General features: G+C 42.3%; 1 protein-coding gene across 1 annotated transcript in view; it reads left to right on the plus strand.

The window, feature by feature from the left end:
• The first annotated feature begins 3,503 nt into the window (after positions 1-3,503).
• Positions 3,504-13,555, plus strand: part of LOC127037617 (protein spinster homolog 3-like) — a 45,026-nt gene continuing 34,974 nt past the window's right edge. The window contains exons 1-4 of the mRNA XM_050929583.1: positions 3,504-3,729; positions 9,798-9,863; positions 11,120-11,256; positions 12,246-12,397. Of these exons, the coding sequence (XP_050785540.1) occupies positions 3,504-3,729; positions 9,798-9,863; positions 11,120-11,256; positions 12,246-12,397 (581 nt within the window). The remainder of the gene's footprint in view (positions 3,730-9,797; positions 9,864-11,119; positions 11,257-12,245; positions 12,398-13,555) is intronic.

Genomic DNA, 13,555 nt, shown 5'->3' on the forward strand with positions numbered 1-13,555 from the left:
CTTTACTTCTAGGTGGCTCTAGCTCCTATTTTGGGATAAGTAGAGATGGACAGCTTTTCTAATTTCTTGAGGGCCAGAAGGAGTTATTGGTCCTTCAAGACATATCTGTTCTGTATGTCTCTTACATTAGGTACTTGGCAACAAGTGCAGTAGCTGATGTTCAGAATCCCGTGGCAACGCAGGACATGCCCTGGAGCCAACAGAACCTGAAGCTGTGTGAGTGTGGGAGGGGGTCCCAAGCAAGAGGGGATTTAGACTATCAGAAGTGGAGGTGGGTCCTGAGTAGCCTTCCCTTCAGTGCCTGAAGCACAGATGACTCGACTGGGTAACAAATTGGATAGGATGGGGGCAGTGTCTCTGTACAATTAATAGAGCAATAGATCCATCTTGCCCTTGTTTTGAAGGAATGCTTAAAAGAAACCCCAATGGATAGCTAAACTATGAAAGCATTTTCATTTTTAAATTTTGGTTAACTGTATATGTTCTTTGCTTAGCTTAGCTTAAACAGGAAAATTCAACTGTTCTGTCTCACTTCCTGTTTACAGTCAGCATCACTTTCGAGTTAAGCACTTGAACAATGGTGCTCTTTGACTTTCCAACACCCAGCACAATATTTTTACAAACACTTTTGAAAAACCTTAAACTAACTTAAACGTGTGTAATATTAGACCCAAAACATAAGCTGCCTTAAAAAACAAAACCTAGTGAAACCTAAATTACTAAAGTGTTGCTTTAAAGGAGAAACTTAGCTATTGAAAACATAACCACGCGGCTGCATCCAAACATCCAAACACTCCTAGAGATACTGTTTCACTGACTGTAATGTTCAGTATCTGGGTTTAGTTGAATAATGCCAGGGCAGAATAAGTCATCATTTCTGAGTGTTCGACTCTTTAAAAAGTGTATGACTTATTAATAGTGAAGCTGGCCCACAGCAGCCCATTGTCTGACTGAAGCGTGAAGGTGATGTGAAATACAACAAGAACCTTGGACGGCATTCCATCTTGTAACAAATACATTCTGCTTTTTCATCCTTCAGTGACATCTGGTGGCCCACTATCCTGTTGATTTAAACTACACTAATGATGCCAAATAGCCATTTCCTAGGAAAACAAACAAAAAGTATATTGTGTGTTCATTCACATGTATTCAGTATTGAAATCAGCACACCCCTCTCAATTTCCTTAAAACTTAACTCTGTTTTGGAAGATTGAATTACTGAAATCAAAACAGAAGTCTGTCTAGGTTAGGAATACTTAGCAATTCTTAAACTGAGTTTGCATACCTATTTCTAGCCTGATTACCAACAATGATACCTTACTGTAATTGCAACAAGATTCTCTCACCCTTTTTCCTCCCCCAGGTATTTGTAGCCAAAAGGAATGTGACCGTTTACTTGTATGCACTAAGATATAGTTAATCCTTTAGTTACTGGACTAAATATCCTCCAACCCCACTTGAGTGACATGTGAAGCAGAATACTTGTGGCAAAATTAAGCTATTCTACTTGTCATATGCAGTTGGTACAGAGAGACAGTACTGGAGAAATGTCATGAATTAGGTTTTGGAAGAACTATAAACGAATGAGTTTTTAGAGTATACTTATTGAAAAGCTGTTTGGTATATAATTGTTCTTCCTTTAGTTTTTGCAAAACTAAAATCTTGCTTAAATTTCACTAGGGGCAGAATCAAACCCTGTAGTTCACAGAGAGCCAGATCTTCAAGAAAGCAAGACCATAATATTGCAGTTTTTCTCCACTTGCAACTGGGGCCAGATTGTCAAAGGAATTCAGCATGGTAGGTACTGATTGTCAAAAGAAATCTGGCCCCAAGTGTGAGATGCTGAATGCTTAAAAATGTGACCCTGCTGCTCTGTCTGTATGCACAACACACCAATGATGTCATTAGTCATCCCTCCTGGAATACAATTTAAGTCTCTGCCTAGCTGTTGCACATAGGACCAGACACTGCGCCGTTAATTCACACATTGCTCATGCTGCAGTTTATTAAGGGAGTTTAAAGACTGAAGTTGATAATGTGCAAGAGTGACTCACAAGACCTGTCTGACGCGTTACCATTTTTTCTCTAAAACTTAGATTTAACCAGTCTGTGTTCACAGAATGTTCTTCTGAAGTAGTTTCTAGAGATTTCTAAAGTAACTTCAGAAGAACTCTAACTTCTAAAACAAGCACTTCAGAGTCATTACAAGCACTTCACCATGAATATGGTCTAGCAATTGACATTCCATTAGAATACTCAAACAGTAATTCCAGTACCACTGTAACATCAAGTATAGTTGGCCTCTGTATGATAAGGTCTTCATGTCTCCTGTATAAGGAAAAGAAGTGTCCTTGAGGTTTTTCCCCCTGTTTATCCTAGAACTTCACTTAACTACATCACAAACAATTCACAACTTGGATTTCATTTAGTAAGCTGGTCACTGAGCAATACTCAAGTATCTGACCAGAAGCTTCATAGGAAATCACAATATCGCAGATGCTGCTGCACTGTGATTTTCAAATCTCTCTTTAGTGTTGTATTTGTGAGGCTCAAAACTAAACCTAAAAATAAGATCATTGCCTGATTAGAGGAGGAAACTGATGGTGATGGTAATGCCTGCCTAATCCTCTCAGAACCCTTTTCAGTACTCAATCTTGAAATGAAGTCCGTCCATGATCTTCAGCAATATGCAAGGAGAGAAGGAAGTTCCTTCCTTATTTCCCTCCGCCCCCCCCCAAAATATGCTTAAGTGTTCAGTTTCTGTCAGCAAAAATCCCTATAGTAAAACATGCTGCGATTGCATTGGTAAATCAAATAATTATCCACTTTCCCTTAATCCTGAGTTATGTGGAATCTGACAGCAATATCTGAGATGTGACCTGCATCACCACAGTAGAAGAGCATCAAGATCTTTTATTGTATTTAACCTTGTAACACCCCTGGGAGCAAGGCAATGCTATTATTCCCTTGTTGCAGATAGGAACGAGGCAGAGACTAAGATCACACAGGAAGTCCGTAGTAGAGCACAGACTTCTAGCCAGGTTTACCATGTCCTAGGCTAGTTCCCTAGTGACCAGACCATCTTGTCTCTCCTTTTTCCCCTCTGCGAAAGAGGTCATCTTTGGTTCTAAAGAGTCTCTCTGAGTCCTGGCATCTGGGAAAGGTTATTATTAAGATCTTCTCTGCTCATTCTGTGAGGCCTTCACAGAATTCTGTAGTACTTTTTCTTCATGCACCGTGGATTATCTTGTATTTACCTTGTCCAATCTTACAACTTAAATTTCTCAGCAAAATCCACAGGGTTGGATCTCCTTTTCCTGCAGAAGCTCTATCATTGGAACCTTAATTTTCAGTGCAGGTGGCTAGGCTTGTGGGAGGATCATCATTTCAGGAAATGACTACACTGGGTGAAGTTCCTTATAACTTGATTGCAAAATTGAGACTTCACTTAATGCACTTAGAAAATCGTTTGAAACTTGTGGTGCCTTTATGCACGGTGGATCATGCAGAACTCTGTGCCAGAGGGGTCCAGTGGAATGAGTGAGTTCACAGACCTGCAGTCCCAGCAGACCCCAGGCTCACAGAATTATGGAGCTACTGCACCAACTACAAGTACTGCTCAGTTATTACAGACAACAGGAAAAATTTCAGCAAAGAGATCTTACCTAGCAGTTGGTGTGCTGTGCTATATTAACTTACTCAACTACATGGACTGGTTTATTGTACCAGGTAAGACACTTCCTCCTCTCTCATAGACAGAACAAATGATAGTTCTCAGGAACTCTGTTCACTCCACAGTTAATGGGGAAACATCTGGCTTAAAGCTGTTTATCTGTGTAAAAAAAGTAAATTATTCAGAAGCACAGACTGTTAAACATTTTTTCACTTGTTTGCTTTGGTCAGTTGGTCACACTTCCTGTCAAGGTGCCATTTATAGATTTTAATAATTGTTTAAGGTCCATAAACTTTTAAGCAACCGCCAACTATTCATGTCTAACATGCATTAATCATTTATTAATTCTTAAGTCATTTATAAATGGAACCCAGGTATAAAATGCAACTGATCTGGTTCTAAGTAATGACTTTGCAAAGCTTTGACAAAGACGCTTTTCTGGGGCTGTAGACAGGCAGCTCACAACATCTACCTTCAGTAAGCTTTTCTCCCCTCTGCCTGGGGAAGTGATTGGGCAGGGCTGGTGCAACCATTTAGGCGACCTAGGCGATTGCCTAGGGCACTGGGATTTGAGGGCCGCCATTTTCATTGGCAGCGACTGCGGCGGCCAGATCTTCGGCTGCCCCGGTTGCCACTGGCATTTAGGCGGAGGGAGCTGGGGCAGGGGGGCGCAGGGAGGGCCGCCTGCAGCAAGTAAGGGGGGGGCGGCACACAGGGGAACTCCCCACCCCAACTGACCCCTGCCCCTCCTCTTCCTCGAGCACGCCGTGGCTGCTTCACTTCTCGTGCCTCCCAGGCTTGCGGCGCCAATCAGTTTAGGTGCTGCAAGCCTGGGAGGTGGGAGAAGTGAAGCAGCCACGGGGTGCTCGTTCTTGTGCTCATGCGCGGAGCAGGGGTGAGCTGGGGGGGGTGCTTCAGGGCAGAGGGTGGTGAGCTGCCACCAAGGGGACACCTCAGGACAGGGTGGGGGGTGCTTCATGTCAGGGGCGCGGGGGGAGGCGCAAGGTGGAAGTTTCGCTTAGGGCACAAAACATCTTTGCACCGGCCCTGTGAGTGGGGTATTACTGCCCTCTTTGCTTGCTTTAGACAGTGCTCCCATTGGAACTAGTGACCCTTACATGAAAAAAGACTAATGATGAGATCATCCTTGACTCTCTTCTCTTAAGGAGGGGATTAAAGGAGCAAGAAGCCTACTCTTTTTGCCAAAATTTTGATAGGGAAAGGCTGGTTTTATCTTCTGGCCCACTGGAAACTATGTGATCTCTGCAGTTAGGAGTTTCACATAACTTCGGCTAAGTTGAGGCTAGAGGGGACCTATTCTCCATTTCATTGCCCTTCAAAATCCCAAATAGTTCTCTGAATAAGATCATTCTGACTTAAGAGGATGGTTTTTGTCAAGGCATGAGTGGGAACCATGATAAAAGTAGTGCTTCTAGTGGAGCTTTGTTGCAATTTGGATATCTGGAGTATGGTGAGGAAGCCATGGTTCTTCGGATCAATTGTGATCTGCGGGATTTCTTCTGGTCTAGGTGTCAAAATCCTATTTCTACTCCGTTCCCTCCCTCACCTGCAAACCTCTAGCTTGCCCTCAACTTGGAGGTAAGAATGGAAACTTGTGATGGGTTTCCCAGGCTGCCTGCCAGTGTTTTTCAGTTTCTGATGGGGCATGAAGACTGGAATTTGCTCAGTTTCCTCTATCTAGCAGACTCACGTTTTATACACAAAATAGCAAATTTAACTTGGCAATGCTGAGTCCCTTGTTTGTCAAGGTCTTTGTGGGTTTGGTCATCAGTCTAGACTTAAATAAATGCCTGATTGCCCTTAACAGGATAGGTTGTTGTTTTGTGCGGTAAGATGAACCTATGTGTGCCATAGACTTAATTCATTCAGGAAGCAGTTTTTGCAATGGTGAGGGGCTGGGGCTGTACATTGTTTGTGGGTTCAGACTTATTTTCCCCTGAATAATTGGGAAATGATCATGGCTCATTTTTCAGCCAGGAATAGGAAACAAATAGGAATATGAGCTGAATGAAGTAGCAAGGCAGTTATTGCCACAAGTCAGTCCTTCATCGGAATTTTGATCCTCCTACTATTTTCTTTTGCTTAGGCATCAAATATTTGGCCCTCTGCTAGGAATCGAATAGGGGATGGACAGAATAACTGGAAGGGGAGTTAAGGAGAAAGAACACACACGAGGGAAAATATTGGATGTTAATAAAATGAACTTAACAGAGGCTAGGTATGTGAAGTCCTGGCCATGGTCATTGTCATTCGACACATTACTAGAACTGTACTACTTTAGCTCCTTTCAGTCTATGATATGAAAGTTTTTTACACATTAGTGAAAGTTTTATAGCACCCCTAAGAAGTCAGTGATGGCACCCCAGCTTAACCAATAAGGAAACTGTGGCACAGTTTAACACAACTTAGATAACACAGGAACTCGATAGCAGAGATGGGGCTAGAACCCAAGCATTCAACAGATCAATCCTGTACCCTAACTGTAAGATAGGAGTTAACTGAAATATGTTTGTATTCTCAGAGTTATATATCCCCTTTTGTTTGCCAGTTAAAATTGCTACCTATTCAGTATAGCAATATCCTGTACATCAGCTTGAAATCAAGCTGTATTGCAGAATTCTTGCATCAGCCACCTTCCTTTTTAACTCCTTTTTAACTCCATCTCTTTGGCTGTCAGAACCCTTAAGTAAAAGGTATGTCTACACAGCCCATGGCAGCGAGCTGTTTGCAGTGATGCTCTAAAAATAGCTCTGTCGATAGCATGGGAAGTGGCAACTCAGCCTCTGAAGCCTAGAGAAGCCTGAGTTCCAGCCTGAGCTGCAACTTCCCATGCTGTCGACAGTTAATTTTAGAGCACTATTATAGAATCATAGACTTGAAGGTCAGAAGGGACCATTATGATCATCTAGTCTGACCTCCTGCACAACACAGGTCACAGAATCTCACCTACCCACTCCTGTATCAAATCTGTGTCTGAGCTATTGTGAGTCCTGCTAGCCCAAGTCTGTGTAGACATACCCAAACCGTTTGGCTTTTAATAAGTTTAAACAGGAAAGTGGGAGCTGTGTGCATCAACTTGCAAGGGAACTGAAGGCTATGGAGAAGTTGTGGTTTTCTGTTCTTAACAGTTCTTTTCAAGATACAATCTGCTTTGCTCTGACCCTCAGCCATAAGAGACCTCTTGTCTCTGTGCAGCTAATTATATGAGGGGATAGGATAGAATAGAATCTGTCAAATGTTTCTTCAAGTGTTGATAATTATGTCATTTGAACTTTGCCCCCCTTGTTTGTAATCCCATTGCTGGGGGTTAAGGTCAATACCTTCCAACTTGGTTCCCACTAAAAGTTATACACCTAAATAACTGGCCTGAATTTCAGAGGTTCTGATCATCTTTGTCTCCTATTGACTTGTGTGGCTTGGTATGTGAAAGCTAAATAATTATTTAGGTGGATAATTTTAGGTAGCATTCAAATGGAAAAAAATTTAGTCTGGGTTGGAATGCTCAGTTTGCATGTATGGAGAATTCTACTTGCAATTCCAGTTGCAGTTTTACTTCGATACTTTACTTTCTGCATTTCTTGTTGATCAGTGGTGCTGTGCATTGACAAATAGCTACCAAGTTCTACCAGCTCTACCCCAGAGGCATGGATAAAAGGGTCTAGATTGATTGCTATTTTGGTTAAAATCTTGACCATTAAAAGTCTGTCTCAATCATTGAACTAACATCAGGATTTAAGTGGGGTTTTGCTCTGAAAAGTGACTAAAAACGTCACTGGAGTTCTATGTGTTGTACATCAATGGTTTGTTTGTTTTGTTTTTTGTTTTTTCTCATTCTAAGCCCTGCACATTTATCCGGGGATATGAAAATCAAAGTCTGAAAGTCTACAGAATCACTAAAAGCAAAGAGTCTTCAGGCAAAGTTCTGCCTTCAATTACACCTGTGTTTTCTGCAGTGAAGGCACAGGGATTGTACGCATGACATGTACACAGATTGCAGAAACTGACTGGTGAAGGAAAATAGACTCTCCAGTCACTGAGGGAGATAGCAAGAATATAATCGGAAGAAGTTAAGAATCAAATATGGAATCTCAGTGTTGCTGCTAGTCTCATTTCAAAGTCACTTTAATCAGTCATCAAAGTAGGCAACATTCAACAGTTGCTTGTCTACTACGCTATTGGAGATTAGAGAGCAGCACCGTGTCTGTTTATTAAAATTCTTTAAATTCCTTTTTCAAAAACATAAAAATAAACTAAACCAAGTAATACAAGAAGTGAGAAATTGCTAAAATATCCTCTATCATCAGACTAAAGCAGAGGTAGGCAACCTATGGCACGCGTGCCAAAGGTGGCACATGAGCTGATTTTCAGTGGCACTCGCACTGCTCGGGTCCTGGCCACCAGTCCGGGGGCCTCTGCATTTGAATTTTAAATTACGATTCTTAAACATTTTAAAAACATTATTTACTTTACATAAAACAGTTTAGTTATATATTATAGACTTGTAGAAAGAGACCTTCTAAAAACGTTTAAATGTATTACTGGCACACGAAACCTTAAATTAGAATGAATAAATGAAGACTCAGCACACCACTTCTGAAAGGTTGCCGACCCTTGGACTAAAGGAATACAAATACATTCCTGTTTCTTTATTGTTTAAACCTCTGCTATCTATTTTAAATTTTGTATCAGGAAAGGGCTGGCGTGAGGTTAAAAGATAAGTGTGTGTGCTAGCTACCAATGCAGCCTAAAAATGGTGATGGTTGTGATATTGTGTAAATGCCATGTTTTATCACAACTGAATGCATCCATATGATGTCAAATCCTAGTATTTTCCCCTATTTTGGTGCTGATGTAAAGTCAAACAGTTTTGAAAGAACATTTAATAAGCTAGAAATGTTCAGATTTTGCCACTAGTCTCAGTTAGTTAAAAGGAAGTGAGGAAGAACATCAACCAGCTCTTCACACCTTTATATAAACCAATACAGAGATATCAAATAATTCTTTATCACTGCAAGCTTGTGGTGTTTCTCAGTGTCATAGGGATTACAAAAATCCTTTGTCTCAAAATTGCTCTCCTACACATGCCTCAGTTTACCCCAACAAAGTGGGTACAAATAGTGAAAACTATTTTTAGAGAACTACTACACCAGTCACTAGAGTTTTTAATTTTTTTAGCTTTCAACTCGCAATAAAGACTATTGTAACCATTGATACTCTTTTTGGAGAGAGACAGAAATCAGAGCACCTATGTACACTGGAAATGTTAAAATGTTGTCATTAACAGAATTTTAGAAATAACTCTTGCTTATCCTAAACATTTCAGGATCTCGAGCTGAATGCAGCTAAAAGCCCACTAAATTAAACTACCATCTATTCTATTTTGTTTCCCATTGGGTCCATCTAAACCAGTGGTTCCCAAACTTGGTTCGTGGCTTGTTCAGGTTAAGCCCCTGGTGGGCTGTGAGACTTTGTTTACCTGAGCGTCCGCTGGCACGGCCACTCCCAGTGGCCATGGTTCGCTGTTCCCGGCCAATAGGAGCTGCGGGAAGCGGCACGGGATGGGCCGCCGCTTCCCACAGCCTCCATTGGCCGGGAATGGCGAACTGCAGCCACTGGGAGCTGCGAGCGGACGTACTTATGGACGCTTCAGGTAAACAAAGAGTCTCTCAGCCCACCAGGGGCTTAACCTGAACAAGCCACGAACCAAGTTTGGGAACCGCTGGTCTAAACCTTGAATTGTAAACTGTTTATGCATCACTATGCGCACACACATGGCTCTGTAGAAATTATATGGAAATCCTGGCTGAGTTGTGTCTTGCAAGATCTCCAATAGTAGGATGATTATGAATTGCCTGAAGAAAGTGCTGGAAACTTCACCATAACTAGTTTATTAATGTATACAAGATGCTATGGAGGGTTTAAAGATTACACTTCAGTTTAAAAATTACAGCCCCGAGGAAAATTAGTGGGCCAACTCACCACCTCTGTACAACCCCTTGACTTGAAGTGAGTCTTCAGGTTTGCAAATGAGTGAAATGGCAACTACTGCAGAATGATACACTCTGCTATAGCTGCATAATTATGATTTTTCTCTTTGTTGCAGGGGTGCTGGTAGATGTAACAAAGTACTTCAACATCAGTGATAGCATTGCAGGCTTACTGCAGACAGGTAAAGAGATGTCACACTACTGCGTACAACTTAGCCTGCTCCACATCCATGTTGCCTGTCTCTTAAATCTCAGTCTAGTTCGTCTCTGCTCCTTATTTTTTCCAGTTCCCCACTGTCTTGTTGATTTCGGCTTTGACCTTTCAAATATTTAGTCAATTTGATCACAAATAAAAGACTGAAAGTCACTAGCTGAAGTCTGACCAAGCCTGCAGCCTTCCAGGAGTAAAGAAAGCCCTTGACTGTTTTGTGGTCACCACTAAAGTTCTTATGGAACTTAAATCATAAGAATTGAGGGGGGTTAAACTTGATTTCTCACCTGAATTTCAACTTGGGCAATAAAATTCTGCATATAAAAATTCTCCTGGAGGTTACCATTGGAAAAGAGATTTGCTTCCTGTCCTGAACCCAACAGCTAAAATTCTAACCTAGTCAAATCCATTGACTCCAGAGTATAAATAACCAGTTAAATAGCTCTTTTTTCCATAAAGCAATTGGCATGAATGAAAGTTCTACATAAAGTGGTCATTGGGTGTAATCCCTTTGAAAGATACCTGACAGTTAAAAGTAAAACAGATTCTGTAAAATGATTAGTTCCAGAATTAGAACTCTTTAACTCAATTCAATAGTATTTAAGGGTGTACCCTTTTTGGAGCATGTTTTGGGAATAACCAATCCATTCTGGATGGTGACATGAACTAGTAAGATGGGTTGACAGTAGTTGCAGAGTCTGGAGGCACAACCTTAGGCTGAATTTTCAGTATACCCCTATAGTCTGAGGTACCTGGGAGAAGGGTCTTTCAGCTATGTATATAAAATAGTAACTTAGTAAAACATTTCATCCAGTTTATTGCTTTAAACATGTATTTCACTGTTCATGAGCTCTGTCATCTCCATCTGTAAACTTCAATAGCTAGAAAAGTCACTGCCTAACACCGAATTAATAAATCCAAACATCTTGTATCTAGAGAAGAGTTAGGGATATAAAAATATGAATTGTTTGGATCTACAGGGTTGGCTCAGAGCTCTCTACTCATGAATTGCACTTCTGCAACCTCAAAATTGGGCATTCCGCCTAATAAGTAACTCATGTCAAGTATCAGAGGGGTAACTGGGTTAGTCTGTATCCACAAAAACAACTAGGAGTCCGGTGGCACCTTCAAGATTAACAGCAGCACATGGCATCTCTCTCTGGGGACCGAGGAGAGCTATAAGAATAATCTGGCCAGCCTTGTCACTGCTCTTGCTTTCGATTGCAGTCTTCATCTTATGTTTTTTGATGTCTGCACCCTTCTTCGGATACCTTGGTGACCGGTACAACAGGAAAGTCATCCTCAGTGCTGGTATCGTCCTCTGGTCAGGTGTGACGTTAGGCAGCTCATTCATCACTGAATCGGTATGTCACTTGCTTATTTGGAATGGTACTTTTAGAAATCAGCTGCCTGAGTCTTGCAGTGATTCATGGAACTTTTGTTCTGATCACGTTATAGTTTGTAAAAGCTTTCAGGCAGACTCCCTGAAACATGAGTAAATGGGCTTTGTGCAGGAAAGCTCTATAGGGAATGATATCCTGACCCTTCCAGGCCACAATGCACCAGTGAAGCTGTTCTGTAGCTGCTGCTGCAGTATCCTTAGCTTTGTCCTTGCCCTCTTTCTGAGCATGTGCATTAGGGTGTAGGGGCTTGGCTGGTGAATCTGTGAAACTATGACCATGCCTTGCAATACTCCCTGGTGACACCCCAAGAATCCACCACGTGCTGCTGCAGAAAGAAGCTTGAAAAGCAGTGTTGTGCTTGGAGGGGGTGCAGGTGTGGGAGGTAACAGCACTCTGAAGTCAATGGGAGTCATGAATGAATAAGTGCCAAGCACTGCAGGATTTGGCCCAGTTACTTCAGCCGCCCTTCTTAGATCCTCCAGTTTAGTGAGGCTACCTCAGTAACTATAGGGGACTCAAAGTGTTCTCCCTGTTGTAAACACTGGTAACTGTAACGACTATGGCAGAGGCAGCTAAGACCTTGCCTACCCTAAGGGCTTGTCTTTGCTACTGGCTAGATCAATGCAGCGGGTATCCATTTAGTGAGTCTGGTGAAGACGCGATAAGTTGAAGTTGACAGAAGAGTGTTCTCACATCAATACTCCTCCTTCCTGAGAGGCGGAAGCAGTGTTGGCAGGAGAACATCTCCTGTCAACATAGCGCTGTTTAGACATTGCTGTAAGTCAAGTCGACGGAGCTTAGATTAAGTTACATAATTTAACTAGCAAAATTTAAGGCGACTTTAGTGTAGACCAGGTCTTAAACTCCCATCTCATGAGAAACATGCTTCCTTAAAAGTAGTTTCCATTTCATGTGTGCTTTTTGGATCTTAATGCCTCTTCTGTCCCCAGTACTCCTGGATATTCTTTGTTTCACGAGGACTTGTTGGCTTCGGCACAGCCAGTTACTCCACCATAGCACCTACCATCATTGCGGACCTGTTTGAGAAGGACCAAAGGACCTGTATGTTGTCTGTCTTCTATATCTTCATCCCAGTTGGAAGGTTTGTCTGCTCACCAGTAATGGACACTTCTTGCAGCACTTTCTGAATTGAATTTTTTCATGTTTACTTTTTCAACTAAGAATGGCTTTTTAACCAATTTTTTTTTCTGATAGAGAACTTTGATTTTCGTGGAAAAATTGAAATATTTTAATAAAACAAAAGCAAACTGAAAAGCAGAATTTTTTCTAGAATACCCAAAGCTCTTCAGCTTCTTGGGTTTTCCTTAAAAATATTGTCTGGGAAGTTTCTTTTGTTTGTTTAATTTCCCATGAAAAACTTGCACTTTTCAAACATCTCTACACATAAAAAGAATAAGGTACTGAAAACGTGGTTTGCGTTCTTAAAAAAAGAAACCCACCTCTGAGAGTGGGAAAATAATGGTCTTATGGATAAGCTGTCCAGAGTCCTACCATGTGTTAGTGGCAGTTAGGACTAGAGCTCAGTCTTGCAGTTAAAGGTAAAGGAACCATTGCAGAGCTTAATTCATATGATCTACCCAAACAGGGTCTCGCAGCAGTGAACCTGTGTGTGGGCTGCCTGGATTTGGATGCTTGGGTTTAATTACACAGAATAAATGTTTACTCCCAGAAGAAACACACCTTCTATCTCAGGGGTGGGCAAACTTTTTGGCCCAGGGGCCACATCTGGGAATAGAATTTGTATGGTGGGCCATGAATGCTCCCAAAATTTGGATTGGGGTGCGGGAGGAGGTGAGGACTCTGGTTGAGGATGCGGGCTCCAGGATGGGCCAGAAATGAGGAGTTCAGGGTGCATTAGTGGGCTCTGGGCTGAGGCAGAGGGTTGAGGTGCGGGAAGGGGCACAGGCTCCAGCTGAGTGTGCAGGCTCTGGGGTGGGGCTGGGGATTGGAGTTCTGGGGTACAGGAGGGTGCTCTGGGCTGGGATCAGGGGGTTCAGAGTGTGGGAGAGGGATCAGGGCTGGGACAGGGGTTGGGGTGTGGGGAGAGGCTCAGGGATGCTGTCTTCAAGCGACATTTACCTCAAGTGGCTCCTGGAAGCAGCCGCATGTCCCTTCTCCAGCTCCTACGCGGAAGTATGGCCAGGTGGCTCTGCACACTGCACCGTCTGTAGGCACCGCCCCTGCAGCTCCCATTGGAGTGCCGGAGGCAGCCATTGGAGCATGTAGGAGCCAGAGTGGG

Source organism: Gopherus flavomarginatus, chromosome 19 (assembly GCF_025201925.1).
Source record: "Gopherus flavomarginatus isolate rGopFla2 chromosome 19, rGopFla2.mat.asm, whole genome shotgun sequence".
Taxonomy (NCBI): Eukaryota; Metazoa; Chordata; order Testudines; family Testudinidae; genus Gopherus; species Gopherus flavomarginatus.